Source organism: Dipodomys merriami, unplaced genomic scaffold (genome assembly GCF_024711535.1).
Source record: "Dipodomys merriami isolate MVZ:Mamm:240054 unplaced genomic scaffold, mDipMer1.0.p SCAF_7, whole genome shotgun sequence".
Taxonomy (NCBI): domain Eukaryota; kingdom Metazoa; phylum Chordata; class Mammalia; order Rodentia; family Heteromyidae; genus Dipodomys; species Dipodomys merriami.
Window position 1 is genome coordinate 22,540,298 of NW_027206290.1, and position 17,435 is coordinate 22,557,732.

Sequence of the window (17,435 nt, forward strand, 5' to 3'; positions counted from 1 at the left end):
AAAACGAACTTTACAACTTTGGTGTGTGTGTGGGGGGGGCGGATTGGATTGGGGGGTGGCGGTAGGCGGGGAAGGGATGGGAAGGGGAAACAAAGGAGGAGGCTACAATGCTTGATAAGAAATGTACTCATTATCTTGCCCATGTAATTGTAACCCCTCTGTACAGTATTTTCACAATTAAAAAAAAACAAACAAAAAACTTGCAGTTGGTGATGAGTAAACTGTCTTGTTCCCACTGATTTGAAGTCTGTACTTTGAAACACACATTGTCAAGACTGCTTTTGTGTTCTGTAACTGTGCCGTAAACTACACTGGAAGTCCGATCAACAATTCAGCATCAAGACAGCCTAAATATTTTTTGGGGGGATAGGGAGAAACTGCTGTGACAAAGGTGAACAACTGTAAATTACAAGCAGCAGAGTTAGGTGCGGTCAAACAGTTTAACAAAATCATTCCCATATCACCACTGGGATTATACTGAGCATGAAAAAATTGTGGGAGGACATGTGGTTTTTCAAAGACAGCTAAACTAAGAAAATATGCTTATTCACTATTAATTAACTGTGCAACATTCACATTTTAAAGGTACTTCCTGTTGTAGTTCAAATTCTGTGATCTGAGATAGGTGCTGTTTTCTTGAAAGAGTCTCAGGGCCATAGAATAGTTGGGGAGAAATCTGCAAACTGCAAATTTTAGTTCCTCATTGTTTATTTAATGGTCAGCAAGGGAAATGCTCTTTCAGAGTCGTCTGCCTGGGCTGGCTTTGAGCCGCAAGCATCCATTCTCAGCTAGGTTATAGGTGTGATGTGCTCACACCTGGCTTCTGGTTTTCTTTTCATCTTGCTTTCTACACATCCCTCACACATCAAATTTCAGAACGATTTCCGATACCCACCACACGCAGAGCACTTGTAACGTGTATATCTCAACCTGTGTCTCTAGGCTTTGTACAAATATAGCATGTCCAACTACCTCTGAGCACCTGCACTCAACTTTCCCAAAACCCAACTTAAAAAGTGCATCCGAATTCACTACACTTACTTATCCACACGACATACGTTCATTTTCTACTCTCTGGCCCCTCTCTCTTTACATTTCTCTCTCAGCACCAACCATTCAATTACTACCCTACAATAACTCATCACCCACTGGCTGATTACTTCTCCGGTGCATTGGTTCTTGAACTTGCCTGATTGTCAAAGTGACACAAAAGGCTAAAACAGAATTCCAAGGGTTCTGGGTTTCTGTGCATCGGAGTTTCTCAAGGGGTTCCGCAAGATCTCACTAGTTAGGACAGGGGGAGCTGCTCTGGTCTACTTGCTTCATATCTCCTAGTCAGTGTTCCTGGCTTTTCCTTACACTGCCTCACTGAGCTATCCTAGGTTATAATCGAAGACCCTCTCTGACTACAGCCTCTGCCTTGTGACACGTCCTTTGACAGGACAAACTTTTGATTCCAATCCAATTTCAGGATTGAGTATAATCCTCAATAGGCTGTACAAATAGAACACAATGCCCCATTGGCTCTGACCACAATAAATTACTTTGCTTCCTGAATGTAACATGGATTCTACATCCTCTTCACCATATGTCTATCCCTTTGAAGTGAGTGAATAAGGAATGCTTCCTGTACCATAGGAACATATGGCATAAGAAAGGAGGCACATGCAAATTGATGCAAAAATAATTATCCCTAATAACCAGGATATATTGAGAATAGAAAGGATGGCATTACTATGTACCTGTATAAATCAGGAAAGGCACTGTACAAAATGATACAGGATTCTGGAATCTGGAAGTTGATTAAGGAAAGAGCAGGGATACTCTAGGTAGAGACAGCAGGAAGAGCAAAAGCTGCATTTATGCGAACTCAGGATTCTCAGTTTGGCTGATTTGGGAGAAGTGAATGTATACACTTCACAGGAAATGATGCAGAAAGCAGGTAAGAAACTCTAGACGGGGTTGAGGAAGGTAGATAACAGCCTAAAGCCATGGTTTATAACCAACTGATCACTTGTATTTGAATTTCAGATCATTCTGTCTGGTAAATTTCTGGAACTCATGTGGACATGGACTATTAGAAGACTTTTGTGTCCCCTATTCCTCCAATTGACCATTTTGGGGACCCCCACTTCTGAGATCCTTCAGTATTCTTTGTATTTCTCTGCTATACACTAATCCTATTAATTTGTTGTTTGTATGCTTTATCTATAGATATAGCATATCTATAGTCCCTAGCATTTAGTATTATGTCCTATATGTAACTGAGGCTCATTAAACACTTGCCAAAAATAAATAGTGGAGAGAAGGAATCCAAAGTAATACATATTTATTAGAATTCCAATATCAAAATATAAACCCATTTCAATTTTCCAATGAGAGAACGGGAAGGTGGTATGGTAAGTGATTCAAGAACCTCTTATCATTTACAAAGTATGACATATCGAAGAATAATAGCTCCTTATGTGTGATTCTACATTTGTGCTCGACTACACATTTTGGTATCCATTATCTCATTTATTTCCCACGATAACCATGAATTTACAGTGCCTTCTACTGAGACACAGATAATTTAAGTTATTTTCCTGGGTCAAGTTAATCAATATCAGAGTCAGGGATTAAGCTCAGATCTTTTGATTCTAAATTCCTCCCTGCTACAGGACTCCACCATATTGATTACCTATCCCTTCAATTTACATTAGAGATTCTACTTGACTTTACATCCCCTAGTCCCTTGAGGTAGATTGAAAAAGAGTGTTTCTTTTCCATGCCCAACCCTTTTGTGGCTACTCCCATCAACAAGTGAAGTTTATGTACCCGACCCTGGGTCTGGGCTGAATTTGTGACTTGTGTTAATCAATACAATGTGGCAGAAGTGATGTTATACCAGGGCCAAATCAAGCCTGGAAGAGACTTGGGGACTCAACTGCTTGTTCTGTTGAAATCCTATCTAGCCATGAAAATAAGACTCATTATTCCTGCAGGAAGGTACAAGCATTTGCCACAGAGTCCCTGTCCAGGTTATTACCACATCTCACCCACCTGGAACGTGACGACAGGGAGAGAGAAAGCAGATGAGACAGGAAGAACCACATGGCTTAGCCCAGCTGTGAGAACTCCTGATGTGCATAATTGAAAACTTAATAGATGCTTCAGTCCTACATATACTAAAATTTGCAGATTTCTCCCCAAGTGTTTCTTCTGTAGTAAGAGCTGACTGATGTTACTTGTAGTAAGTATAGTAGTAGAACGAACATTCTGTACTAACGTCAGCTCTGCATGTGGCATTTTATATATATTATCTCTAGGTTTTAGGCTAATATGTCATAGAAATAATCAGCTCTGTGTATAGTTTAAAAAATCTTATTTTAAGAAGCCAAATAACTATACTCTTTAAGAATAAATAAGAGAATAAGTACAAAGTCTGAATTGTTCAGCTGTAGTGTTTTTATTTTCAATCATTTTCCTGTGCTCCTTAGTCACAGATTTTTGAAAATGTAAGGCTTTACTTTGCCAGATGGTAAATTTTATCCAATTGTGTGTCAATTGTTATTCTGTTCATTCATGTTATGTAGGTTTAATTCACACTCATATAATTTATATTAAACTTACATAATCAAGTGTAGTTATATATATTGTTATAGTTATTTTGAGTGATGCTGCATGAAGTCTGTGGACTTTGCTGCTTGGACTGGCTTCAAAACACAATCTTTAGCTCTCAGCATCCTGAGTAGTGAGGATTACAGGCATGAGCCATGGACACCTGGCTTAATTCATAGGAATTCTAACTGAAGACTTCAATTTGCTATAGAATCCTTCACTTAGAGACTGACCTCTAAACACCTAACGTTCTTCCCCAGATACATATGTTTTGTGTTTTTTCCATACCTTTTTTTTTTGGGGGGGGGGTCCGGTCATCAGGGCCTGAACTCTGGGCCTGGGTGCTGTCCCTAAGCTCTTCAGCTCAAGGCTAGCGCTCTATTACTTGAGCCACAGCACCACTTCCAGCTTTTTTTTTCTTTTTGCTTATGGTGCTGAGGAATCGAACCCAGAGCCTCAGGCATGCAAGGCAAGCGCTCTACCACTGAGCCACCTTCCCAGCTTTTCCATACCTTTCTATGCCTCAGCTCAAGAATAATTTTTTCAGCACACTCTTCAAAGTAACAACTCCCCCACTCTCAACTCTAATATGGTCTCGTACCATTTCCTTATTCAGTGTATTTATTCATTATCTTTCTCTCTGAAGCTGGAATGGGAGTTCAACTAGAATAAGGAACTTCATTTTAAATCTCGAACTCTACAGGTGCCCAGTAGACCAATATATCTGAAATTAATAAATGAATACAAACATACCATCTTTTAACATCAGTTATCTAGAAAATGGGAATAATTTGGTTGATCATAATTATTTTTCAGAGATTGTTAATTGCAGGGTAGTGTATACATTAGGTACTTTCTGATAAAGTTCAATTATTTTTTTTATAACTAAGAGAATGTCATATTTAGATTTGCCTTTTTCTACAACTTACTTTAGAGTGCAAGGGATGACATTTTGAATAGTGCCTACTTTGGTTTTAAACATCCACAGATAAGACTTAAAATATGTCATTGGAAAGGGCAGAAAGCATCATCTCTCTGTGCCCTTTGATCTTTCTGTAGACATCGTAAATATATTAGACTAGCAAATGAATGCAGCTTTTAAGAAGTCCATGGACAGAACCAAATTTTATAGATGTGTATTGTATTAAAACATTGAAAGTATTTTTAGACTTAGTTAAAATGCTAAGAAATTCATCAATATCCAGTATACTCTCATTTTTTAAAGTTTGCTTTGATTTAGCAGAATTGAGGCTGGAATTATTTTCCCGCTTGCCCAAAACATATCCTAAAAAACAAAAGTTGTGACCCTCAGACAGGTACCTCCCTGAACTGGAGGTTCCATGTTCAGCCTGTCACAAATAGATGTCATATTAAGGACATAAGAAGTGAGCTGGATCCAGCTGCCATATTGGAAAGAAAAAAATGGGGAATGCAGTGGAAATTAGTAACCCTACTAAGCAGTCAAAAGACAAGCACTCTAAACCACAAAGCAAACAACAGCTTTTTTTGCTGGAGAAATAAAGGTTACCATTACACATCTCTTTCTCCCAGATACCTGTACAATTCCTCATCTTCTTTGAGGTAATCTCCTTCTGCAGTGGCTCCTGTTCTGAGCCAGGCATAGAGGAGCTGAGTGGAAAAAAAATGCACGAATGGAAGAAAATCAAAGTTCCAGTGTGCTTTCTGAAAAAAACATGGCTCTATCTTCATGTTTTTTTCTGCCCTTCTCCCCTCTCTTTAGCATGTGCCAACCCTATCAGAATGTCTCTCAGAATTTTTCTCTTAAAAAGTTATTTCCAAGTTTAGATCCATACACTTTTACCTATGTTTGAGTCTACAATTCTGCCAATAATGATCCCTTTGGTAATCAGCACTACAAATAAAACTTTTACTGTGTTTCTCTTTTCAGAACAAATATTCATGGTATTGAACAAAAAATAAAACATGGGCTGGGAATGTGGCTTAGTGGTAGAGTGCTTGCCTAGCATGCATGAAGCCCTGGGTTCAATTCCTCAGTACCACATAAACAGAAGAAGCTGGAAGTGGTGCTGTGGCTCAAGTGGTAAAGTGCTAGCCTTGAGGAAAAGAAGCTCAGGGACAGTGCCCAGGCCCTGAGTTCAAGCCTTAGGACTGGCAAAAATAAATAAATAATATAACATTCACTTTAAGATTAAATACTGATAAATGGTTTCCCTGCCTCAATATGGTGCTTATACTAAGGAATGAAACAAAGTAGTTCCCCTACTGGGAAAACATCTTTGGATTTCATATTCATTATAAATTTCCATTCAAAGTGCCTCCTCTCAGGAGTTTGGCAAAGTGGTTTACAATAGGAATTATGACAGGACCTTTTGTTCAAAGTGATTGGAACCTTTCCGGTATAAACTTTATGTAGTATAATGAATGTGTTGGCATTTGTTCCCTTATTTGCATACCATAAAAACAAAGCAGAGTGCACGAAAACTCACTGTTAAATTCACATCACCTGTTAAATGAAGACACTCAGAAGACAATGTAATAGGATTAAAATGAAGAACTGCTAATCTGTACATAATCATAAACTTCTATATATCATCTATGCAATAACAGTTATCATGCACACAAATGGCAAACAGCTCACTAAAGAATCCTAGGGGAAATGATACCCAGATTTCATTGGTCTTATTTTTTACTTAATAAATCTGTTCTAATTTGAACATAACTTATTTCAAGTGATATACACTCCTCAATCTATTTTTAAGTGATTGAATTCACAGCCAACTCTGAAGGATCATTCCAGAATGTAAAAATGGATGCTTTTCATGATAATGTATTGAAAGCACGTAAATAAAATGGCATTTTTATCTCTTAAACATTTCTTTTTCTTATTGTTCATACTTTCCAGCTTGCCCATGAATATCCAGGTGTTGATATCAGTATTATTTTTAAGCAGCAACAATGAGCTGTTTGTTTTGAAATCCTTTCTCTTCCTTCACCCACACATAATTACATAATCTTTGGAACTTTCAAAACAAGTTACAGGAAAGTAGCCTTTCAAAAGAAAGTAATTGTATATCTGGGGTTTGTAATCTTCTAAATTGAAAGTAGACTATGAGATATTTCAACTTCAACCTTTGTATAAAAAAATACAGTTATAAGCACATATTTACCTTAAGGGTTATTGTAGAAAGCTATACACAATCAAGAGTTAGAAAAAAACACAATATGGAAATTTGGAGATCACTAAATAGTTCCTGTTTTGATATCTGCTAGAGCACCATTTGTATTTTAAATAGAATTAGGCACAGATTAAACTCTAGAATGATTTTATTTAAGAGACAAATTCTGGGCCAGAACCTTTCGTATTATTTATAACCAACCCCTTATTGGTCCATCATTTACTGAAAGAATAGAGAAGTATTCTTCTCCCTATGTACCCCTAAACAAGCATTCTGGTAGAATACCATAGAGCTTGTGAAACAGATTTTTGTCTCAAAAGCAACCTATGCCCCCACATCCCATAAATTTTTCTAATGCATTTTCACATGCATGATCATGAATGCCCATTCAATGAAAAGGTTTACCATATGTTACATTTTTCAACTACCAAGAACAAAGAGCAAATGGAACCTGGCCTTGTACTTGGAACAAAAAAGTATAAAAGCAAAACAAAAGCCTCTTACATTTTTGCTCAATAAAAGAATGAATGGCAAATGCAAAGGCTGAGTGGAAGCTTCTGTAGGCACCATGCTGTTCTTTCTTGAGACAAGTGTTCAGCAAGGCACAGATAGAAAGAAAAGGAGATACAAATACAGTAGACCTCATGTGTCCCTCAATTTATCTTCTCCCCAGAAGAGAATTGTGCACTACAGTATAGCATCCAGCGTTTCCTTTATATGTTTTATAAGAGATGGAGATCTTTGCTGCTTATTGAAGAAAAATTCACAATATAGTAGGTATTTTATGTCAAGAGATTTCTTTTTTGCTTTTTGTTTCCCACTGAAGAGGCACTTAGTTATTCCTCTCCAATCAGGGCCAACAGAGTCCTCTCCTCTTTAAATATATTCTGAATTCTCAGACTATTATTTTCATGAGAGTTTGTTCAGTGAAACCAGAGAACCAGAGAGATATTTCTGCAATTTGTAAGCATATAACATACCCCAAATTGTAGGAAAACCATGGATACATAAATACAAAAATTAACAAAGAGCATATATATATATATGTATATATATATATATATATCATATACTTTCCTCTCAACTGCCCTAGTAAGTCTACCCTCAGTCACCCAGGTGGTGAAATTATTAATCAAAAAAGAACAAAATCTAAAATTAAAGAATCACATATTCATAATCAATATTTTCTGAGTTACATGGAAAAATTTATAGCATATAAATTTAACCTTAAATTTTTGTCCTATAGAGACAAATGCTTTTTTTCCTTTTTATTCAAATTGTAGCTTATGAAGGCTCATTTGTATATCAGTTAGGTACCAGTCTTGGTTGAGTATCTAAGCAATTTATATTAAATGATCTATTACATAAAAATATTACTGCTGAGCAGGGAGGTATCTGCTCATCCCTGTAATCACAGCACTCTGGCTCTGAGTTTAAGCCCCACAACAGACAAATAAATAAATAAATAAATGAAACACTACACTTGGACTGGGATTGTAGCTCAGTAGTTGAGCATTTGCTTAGCATGCGCAAGGCGCTGAGTTCCATCTCCAGCACTACAAAAGAACACACAAAAGTATACCTTAGAAATAAGCTGTAATTATGAAGCTCCCTAATTAGATGTTATCCTTAATTATCTTCATGGTCCTAAAGAAAATATTCCCTCAAAGCTAACTATATTTACATGTTAAATAATTTGCATAGTTTGGGTTGGCAGTGGCTTCACACTGATACATCCTAGACAAAGGCCACAGAAGAAAATTCCCTTGGCTTTGTGAATTGTCAGTGGATAATGTTCACCTGTGATACATGCTCCTGCCTTATCAGCCTAATTTTTTTCATTCACACCACATGCCTTCACCACGTGCCTTCCAGCTTTCTAATTTAATCATGGAAGATGTTATATTCGCCCCTGAATACACCATAGCTTAAGCCAAACAAAATCATTTAGGAGGCTGGTAGCAGGAAAAGTAGGATGACTACTCTCAACCCACCTACCTTTTCAACAATGTCCTCTCACCTGTTGCCCAAGTCATTGACACTGTTTTACTGAGCTCAGATGATTTCAGGCTTAATCTTCATTCCTGATGAATAACATCCAATGTATAAAACTACTATGCTTTCTGACTTGTCTACATTTAAATGAGATACTTACCAGAACTATGGGACCATTCATGCCTTGTAACTAATAAAACTTTGTTTGTTAATGTGACAGCCTACTGTGTAACCCTTTCCCACTCATACAATTGTTTTATAATTATATCAACTCATAATGCTTCTCAGTCTCTCCATGTTTATGTGTTTTCTCCTGCAGCACTACTGCTAGTATAGGTATGGCTTTTGTGTTTTGAATCGTTACGATTTAGATTTGTCCTGTCTTCCCAATAACCTATTAGTCTTTATTATTTCATTGGCAAGCATTTTTTTCTTATATGCTTTATTTTCCCATGTAAAGCGTCTCATATGTATACAGCTGTACTTCTGATTAATTGGTATGGCAACTATCAATACCATTTGTCTTACTAGAAAAAAGATGGAGGAAATGATTAGTCTAGCAAGAAAGATCCAGTAACATTGGTGTTTAAAGATACTACCTTTTTTAGTCCTTAGTTCCTCAGAACTGGGTATTAAAGTAAATTTATTAAGAATCTGAAAACCTTGCTCAATATAGTGTCCTTTATAGGGAGGGAAATCTAATACTGTGTAACTCTCTATACCAGTGGATAATACACATGGATTCACCTGTCATTTGTGCAGTGTAGTAGAGGAACGGGCATGTTGTCTTGTCTATGGTCTACACCATGCTACACTTAATTTGGGGAAGGTGAAGGAAAGGCAGTAGTAACTACCCATAGTGTTAGATCCTTCCAGAATCAATGATTTGATTGAAGCATTCAACTCTCTGGTTTTCCTTATCTATGAAGTTAGCAAATGCTTTAGGCTGCTTTCATTTTTCATTGTGAAAATGCAATTTTTTCTTTTGGCGACATCTTTCCTGGAATACACTGAAACTACACACATATCACTTCTCAGAATTTCTCTGGTAGTGAGAAGTTGGGGTTGCCTGTGGTAGGAAGCTTCACATTCTTGGTGAGTCAGAAAAACCAACTCAAACCAAACCAATGAACAAAGCACTATCTGGAAGTCATTAGCAATCCATGATTTATAAGCTACTTTGTAAACACTACACGATTTTTAACAAATGTGGAACTTTTGTACCACTCACCATTGAGATGGAGAATTAATCCACTCTTTAATTCCAAGGGTCTCATCAAATAATTCTTTAGTTAGGTCTGGCTTCATCTACAGCCTAAAGAATCTCGTATGTATCTACCAGTGGTGCTTAGCATTTCCCTTCAAATACTATAGTATATGCATACTCATTAGTTAATTTTCCTTTTCTAGATTATATGTTAATGTTAGTTTTCTTGATAATGGCCATTGTAACAGGGGTGAGGTGGAATTTCAATGTGTTTTGATCTGCATTTCTTTTATGTGCAGAGATGTTGAACATTTCTTCATGTGTCTATTGGCCATTTTTACTTCTGAGAAGTCTTTAAGTCTTTAGCCCATTTATTAATTTGGTTGTTGTTTCTTTGAGGGTTTATGGGGGGGGGAGTGGTAACTTTTTTTTTTTAGCTGTAAGTATATTTTAGATATGAGACCCTGTCTGAAGCATAGCTGGTGAAAATCTTTTCTCATTCTGTGGGATTTCTATTTATCTTGCTAGCTATGTCCTTTGGTAAAGTTTAAGTACAGTCTCTCCTGCTAGCTAGCTCACCACTGGTATGAAATATATTTCCTCATACCTTATAATGAAGAGTATAGAGTGTGGTAAAAGAGCATGAGATTAACATTCAGTAGAAGCGAAGTGTGGGTTTCATAGCTTCTGTAAACCTCAGTCTTCTCATCTGTAGCATGTAGAAAAAATGATGAATTAATTTTCAAAGCAATTCTATTTAATTTCTTCTGTATCTTTGTTCTGCTAACCTGTCTAACTTTATCTCCATTGCTACTTCTATATCTTTTCTAGTGAGTTAGAGTATTGCAAATATTAGCTACCTTGTGCTGTCTCTGTAATTATTTAAAATTAGCATATATTAAAGAAAATTATCATATATCATGTGTTCAGATAGCAAACCAAATATGTAAATTTCCATTTCATCCAATAACACACTACATTATGTGCCTCTGAACATCAGAATTGTGTTAACGGAATCTGTAAGGAAAATTCTGAAGAAATAAAAATATATTTCTTTCAAATCAAGGTACATGTAGTAAGCAGAATATTCTCAAGTCATATAATATTGCCTGGTATATTTGACTTTGATTTAACTATATTGTTTTCACTTCACTTTTTTTTCAATATTGAAATACAAATATGCTTCTTATTAAAAAACTACCTAGAACAGCAAATCCCATTCAATAAGAGTGTTAACCATTGTAAACCCTGTTATGTCTCTGAGAAGCAGAGGAATTATCTTGTTATCAATTTAATAATAGAACATTGAAGTAAATGATGTCATCCACTGACACCAGTAACACGTTCTCTCTGGGGAAATTCATGTCTGTGAGAACTGTCAATCTAGATAGATACGGACATATTAAACACACTCACTACAATCCATAAATCTACCCTTTCTGGGAGACTTTAATAAAAAGATTCCTTATTTTGACAGAGACAAGCTAATACAGGGTATCTTCACCTCTCTGACCTATAATGCCTTTATTTAAAAAAAAAAAAAGCTTGTGGAAGGTCTTGGTAAATAACAATAAATTTTCTTCTTCTTCTTTGTTTTGCTTCAACATAACTTATAAGCAAATGTGTTTCTGGTTGTTTCATGACTGAACTATTAATAACTATGTTAGATACATAAGAAGTAGAATGTGTTTCCACTTTTCTCTGGGAAACTTTCTGAAAAATACAGGGTAGTTGGTATCTTTGTTGTTTTGTACAAAAATTGTCTTTATTTCTAATGAAATGGATATTAGATGTCTCCTTATATTAAAACATATGCTTTCCCATGAGAAAATATGACAAGAAGAGCAAAAATTCTGAATGTAAGTATACCAAGTATCTAGTAGTAGAAACAAATGAAAAGAAGGAGGAAGGAAAAAACAAGTTCAGTTATATTTTTAATTCTGATACTTAAATTTCTGATGCAGATTAAATTGTATTAAGGGTCACAGGTTTTAGCTAACCCTGAAGCAAGGAAATCCACCTTAAGTGCTGACAGAAGATAAGATACAAAGAAATTCAAGGTGTAAATAGAATTCTAAACCAGGCTCTGCAGCCCTTCAACTGATTTTGAGCTCTTCTTTCTCTCCCAGACTATGTTATTCCAGAATAAGGAGAAGATTTGCTTCTCATGAGATCACTTGGCTTCCTCTTACCCAAATGCCTTCCAAGGAACCAATTTAGATATCCTATAGTTACCGGAAAATTCTTGTGCCTTAATCTCATCACCTCTTTCCTTAGTCTATGCCTTTGGGTGTACTTTAGGACACACCTCTGGCTTAATATCTGAGACTAATTCTACAATACTTTCCTCATCCCCTTATCCAATAAACTTGACTCTTGACACTTGAATAATGGCTACCTGCAGCAATTCTAACACCTGCCCCACTATAAAACCCATCTCTTTTCTCCAACCATTACCCTTGCAGTGGTTCAGTCTGTCCTCGCCCATTACCAGGTTCAATATAGACTTGATGACTAATAGCTATTTAAGGCTGTAAAAGATAGATAGATAGATAGACAGATAGATAGATAGACAGACAGACAGATAGATCTCATTTGAAAGTATTTTTTGCAAATTAAAAGTAATGGTTAAAGCCTACACAACTCAAATAAGCTAGAGAAATGTAGCATGAATCAAGCTCTCCCTCAGCATCTGGGCTTTTTAAAATCACTATAAATACCACAATAAGACAAGCTGCACTGTAATCCTAGTAATTCAGGTGGCTGAGATCCACAGGATCACTACAGACAGAGCAGAAAGTCTATGAGATGCTTAATCCAGGCGAGCAAGTATGGGACCCCGAGTTCAAACACTGGGAACAACATAGCTATAATAGTGGACATTTTTCCCTAAGTAGGTTGGAGACTATGTAAATTATCAACCTACTATCAACTGAGTAAAATCTTAATTGAATGAGTAAGCACTCAAAGATTATAATGCTAGGGATCAACTGTTATGTAGAAAGGGCACACTAATTTATAATGTCCATAAAAGTAATGAAAAATAGACATTCTCTCTTTGCTCAAATTCGTTAGATTTGTGACAGGCAACAGACAGGACACACAATTTTGGATAATTTTTGTGAAGATTTATAAAGGGAATATTTTGTAAGATATAGGCTGTGTAAGAAATTCACAAAGGACAGTAGAAGACCCTAGGAGAGTTGGAGGAGCTACTACAATTTCTAGATGATGAGGAATGAGCACCAGACAGGAGTGAGAGTTCAGTGGCAAATATATCCACATCACAGTGGTACTCTCATCTCCCCCAGTCCAGCCCATGTCTCATCTAGAAGACAAGGTAGCCAAGTGATACAAGTCAGTCTCCTAGACACAGACACTTAATGGAAAGGAAGAGAGAGAGAACCAACTGAAGATGTCATAGATATTTCACGTAATTTTCCAAAGCAGAAAAATCAAAGTTTATGAATGTGTGAGTTTATTAATGCTGCACTCTTCCATGTTGATTTCTGGTATCTTCTTTGATAACGGTTTTTTTTTTGTCTTTCCTCTTGGTCTCTAGACTCCCTTAGGAATCTTTCCATTAAGAAAAGTTGCATTGTATCTTTTCTTGGCGTAAAATCCATGTCTCAAAAAAAATAACTGAAGAAGGATTGAGAGGACAAATGACTTAAACTTGGAGTGATATGGAAGCCACATTTGCACACTTACCCTGACAACACATTCACTGCTGACTTGGGAGCATGATAAGTTGACTTAGAGACTGTAAATACAAGAAACTGAAGGAAAGATAAAGTACAGTAAACTTGCTGAAGTTTGTGTTTCTGACTGGAGTTTGTGGGGGGTCATTTACTAACTCCAGGGTCCTGCTGAATCATTCAGTAGGCCATAAGAGCCAGTAGGCCATAAGAGATATGTAGGACAGATACAGAAAGGTGCTGTAGAGTATAGGACAACATACTAGACCCTGTGGTGCCCCCATCCCTAAGCACCAACTATGTGTTGGGAATAGGTTTTGATATGTACCATATTCATATCACCAGAAGTGATGCAAACAGGTTTCAAGTTCATGGTCTAATGGAGAAGAGAATCATCCAAGGACTACAACATGTAGCAAGTGCTATAAATAGGCTGCTATGTGAAGTGAATGAATGATTGATTGCATATGTAGGGCATCAATGGAGCTTGCCCTGTCAGGTATGGTCTTCAGATGAGCCAGGACTTGTTGCATAAAGAATGGCTCAAATTGAGAACAGAGAAAAGTGTACATAAGGGCCAGACACAGTAAGAACTAGGCATGTGTCCAAATACATTTTAACTCTGGGGGCCAACTGCCTATAACCCTAGATACTCAGGAAGCTAAGACTTGAGGGTCACAGTTCAAAGCTAGCCTGGTCAGGAAAGTCCATGAGACTCTTATTTCCATTAACCACTAAAAAGTCAGTAGTGGAACTGTGGCTCAAGTGATAGAGCACTACCTTTGGGCTAAAAAGCATAGGGACAGTGCCTTGGCCTTGAATTCAAGCCCCAGGACTGGCACCAAAAAGAAAAAAAAAACGAAAAAAAAAAAAGCCAAACAACATTACAAAAAAACCACCAATATTTTAAATGGCAATTTAAGCTAGATTGTAATGGCTAAGCCAAGTATGGAATGAAAGGCTGCCAGGAAAGCAGGAAGTAGTCATTTAAAATGTTGATCCTCACAAGAGACACCATATTGTGATTGTTTCACTGGGGATGCTGTAGAAAACCTTCCAGCTCTCTTTTAGTACCCATATGCCCATTTGCTTCAATTTGATGATAAAAGTGAACAGCAGTGAGCTGGTGATTTTATTCAAGTCTGTAAGTGTGAGCTTACACACCTTGTAAGCTCATTTTCTGTCAAGTTCATCGTCTGGCCAAGAGGAAGGAGAGGCGTGATTATGGCTCTATGTAGTGGGTAGAAGGAAAGCAGTAACTTCTTTTGTTCATTCCTTTTCAGAGCTGATATTATCCTAAAGAAGAGAGTACAAAATGACATTGCAGCCCTCCTGCTGGGGAGAGGGCAGAATTGGTCACGGGCAATTGTGAGCACCAAGCTGACATAGGACCCTGGTGACCCCAACGAGTTCATGCATTGTCCAGAAGTTCTAATTTACAACTAGGAAGAATTTGGGCACTGAGAGGCAGGTTGAATAGGACCATTTTTACCCATTGTCATTTCAATGACAGGTCCAGTTTGCTCTGGTCTAAACTGACTCACCAAATCATGCATTCAGACAATTGAATCACCAGCCCTTTGACATATTGTAGAATCTCTGCGATGTAACACAGCGCTGGCACTTCAGCCTGCAGTGTAAGGTGCCCTTTGCTTTCTAGTCGTCTTCTCTTTTTCAGACATTTCTCACTTAAAAAAAAATGCTCTTTTGATACTGATTTTAAGATAAGAAAATATTAGCATTCACCTGCTAGAATATGAATAAAAATGTTACTGATAAACCTACAGTAAACCAGAAATATAACCAAAATTAGAGCCTCCTAATTCCAAGATTCATTCTATATCATCTGTCTGTCTGTCCATTCTTGCATCCATCTATCTATCTATCTATCTATCTATCTATCTATCTATCTATCTATCTATCTATCTATCTATCTATCTATCTATCTATATGTCTACCTGTCTGTCTGTCTGTGTCTGTCTATCTATCTATCTAATTTATCAAATCTATTGTTTAGATAAATGGAATAGATATATTGAAAATGAAAGGAAAGCCATGGAAGAAAGTATTGAGACTCTCCATCCAGAGAGGGGCTTCAGTGGAGGCCTCTCAGTGGGCTGTTATTATAGTACAGGGCTCTTTTCCCAAGGCTCTTGCCCTGGGCTTTGCTTTAATTGCTTCATGGCTCTTTTCATTGGTTAAGCAGGCATCATTTTAGTGGAAACTCACAGCACTGTGGAAAGAAGAAGCATGTGAGCAGGAGCCCTGAGGCATTGTGGGGAGAAAAACCCCTCCATGATAGAACACATGTCAGGTCCACCACTTGTATCCTTATCTACCTAAAGGTTCCCCTTGTTCTATCATTGCTCCCACTGAAATGGAAATTCTAAGTGCTGATAGGAAACAGGGGTGATGGCCCTTCTAGCCTACTTCCTGCCGAATGAGGGTACAGAAAGGAACAGCAGTCTAGGATCTTCCAGGGAAGGATCTTTAGGCAGACTTGACACAGTTTGTGTGCTAAAATACTAGCACTATGTCATATATGTTAGCTACATTGTGTAGAACTTATTAGGAATATAATGCTTATATTTATTTTTATCTACTAATCAAAATAAATGATAATAATAAAATTCAATACAGGAAATAATTTTAAAAGATTTCCAGAACTTTTCATAAAATGTTTTAATGATATCTAGAATGTGTTTAATGTCCTTCAGATTGAAGGATAGATGGAAAGTGATCCCTAAAGTAATGTTCTGAGTGACTGCATAATGAAGCTCCTACCTTGAGTTAGAGTATCTTTCAAGAAAATTCCTATCAGCTGATACTGCATCCCAAAGGAGAAACACAGTCAAAGATTTGTCTTTTGATTTGTTTTAGAGATTAATTATCTATCTGTTAATCCATCTATCAAAAAGGTAAGCTTTGTGATATTGAAAGTCTTGAAGATCAGACAAAACTATCTTGATTTTCCCCCCTTGCTTATTATCTTAAGAGCTAACACAAATAATACCCTTATTTCTGCTTGATCAAGTGATTGACGTTTTTGTGTATCTAAAGATCTATACATTCATCACACACAGACAATAATACAAAACTCCTGTTTGTCTATTCTAGTAAATTACTAGAAAAACATAACCCCAATTGTCTACTCTAGACTAGGTCCCAAAATCATTTCACAGCTGATTTAAAACTCTTACCCTCTTCTTCATGCCCCAAGAGCAATGTGACCTGTCTAGCCAGGAAACTAACAGAGCATTCTCTCTCTTCCTCTTTCTACTCTGTGTTCCCCAGCTCCCAGCAGTGGTCTGTTCCCATTGTTAACCTCTCAGAACAAGATAAAGCTTTCTTGCCCAATGAAGCAAGCGAGAATAACAACAAAAATCTCTCCCTGAAAAATGTACCTATGTCTCAAAAATTTTTCCGCAGAAATAGTTATTAATCCTGCTCCATGGCCAACGCAGTCAATGGTGAAAGATCCTCTGAATATAAAAATTCTCCGTAATTTTCTATTCTGCTCCCATTAAACTATTTCACTACATACAACCAAAATAGAGTAGCAAATGGAAGACAGTCTGTCTTCACCTCTGGAGTGATCTCATACATTTTTCTGAGCAGAAGATACAACTGTCTTCTCTTCAGTGAAATTCAAAGATACCTAAATAAATGGCTAAGAATTTATGGTTCAGTTAAAATGGAAAAGCTCTTCTTTCTACTACTCAACATGCACTGAAATAATGCAATGGAAGTTATACATTACAAAGGTGATTTCTGAGC

The 17,435-nt window shown here is 36.9% G+C and overlaps 1 protein-coding gene across 3 annotated transcripts in view; it reads right to left on the minus strand.

The window, feature by feature from the left end:
* Dpyd (dihydropyrimidine dehydrogenase) overlaps positions 1–17,435 on the minus strand; it is a 709,900-nt gene that overhangs the window by 258,641 nt on the left and 433,824 nt on the right. Inside the window, exon 15 of one of the 3 annotated variants that reach the window (XM_070007769.1) lies at positions 10,588–10,669. The exons of the other annotated variants lie outside the window; for them this stretch is intronic. Coding sequence (XP_069863870.1) covers positions 10,616–10,669 — 54 coding nt within the window. The 3' untranslated portion in view covers positions 10,588–10,615. Of the gene's footprint in view, positions 1–10,587; positions 10,670–17,435 lie in introns of those variants that run through there. 3 annotated transcript variants of the gene reach the window in all.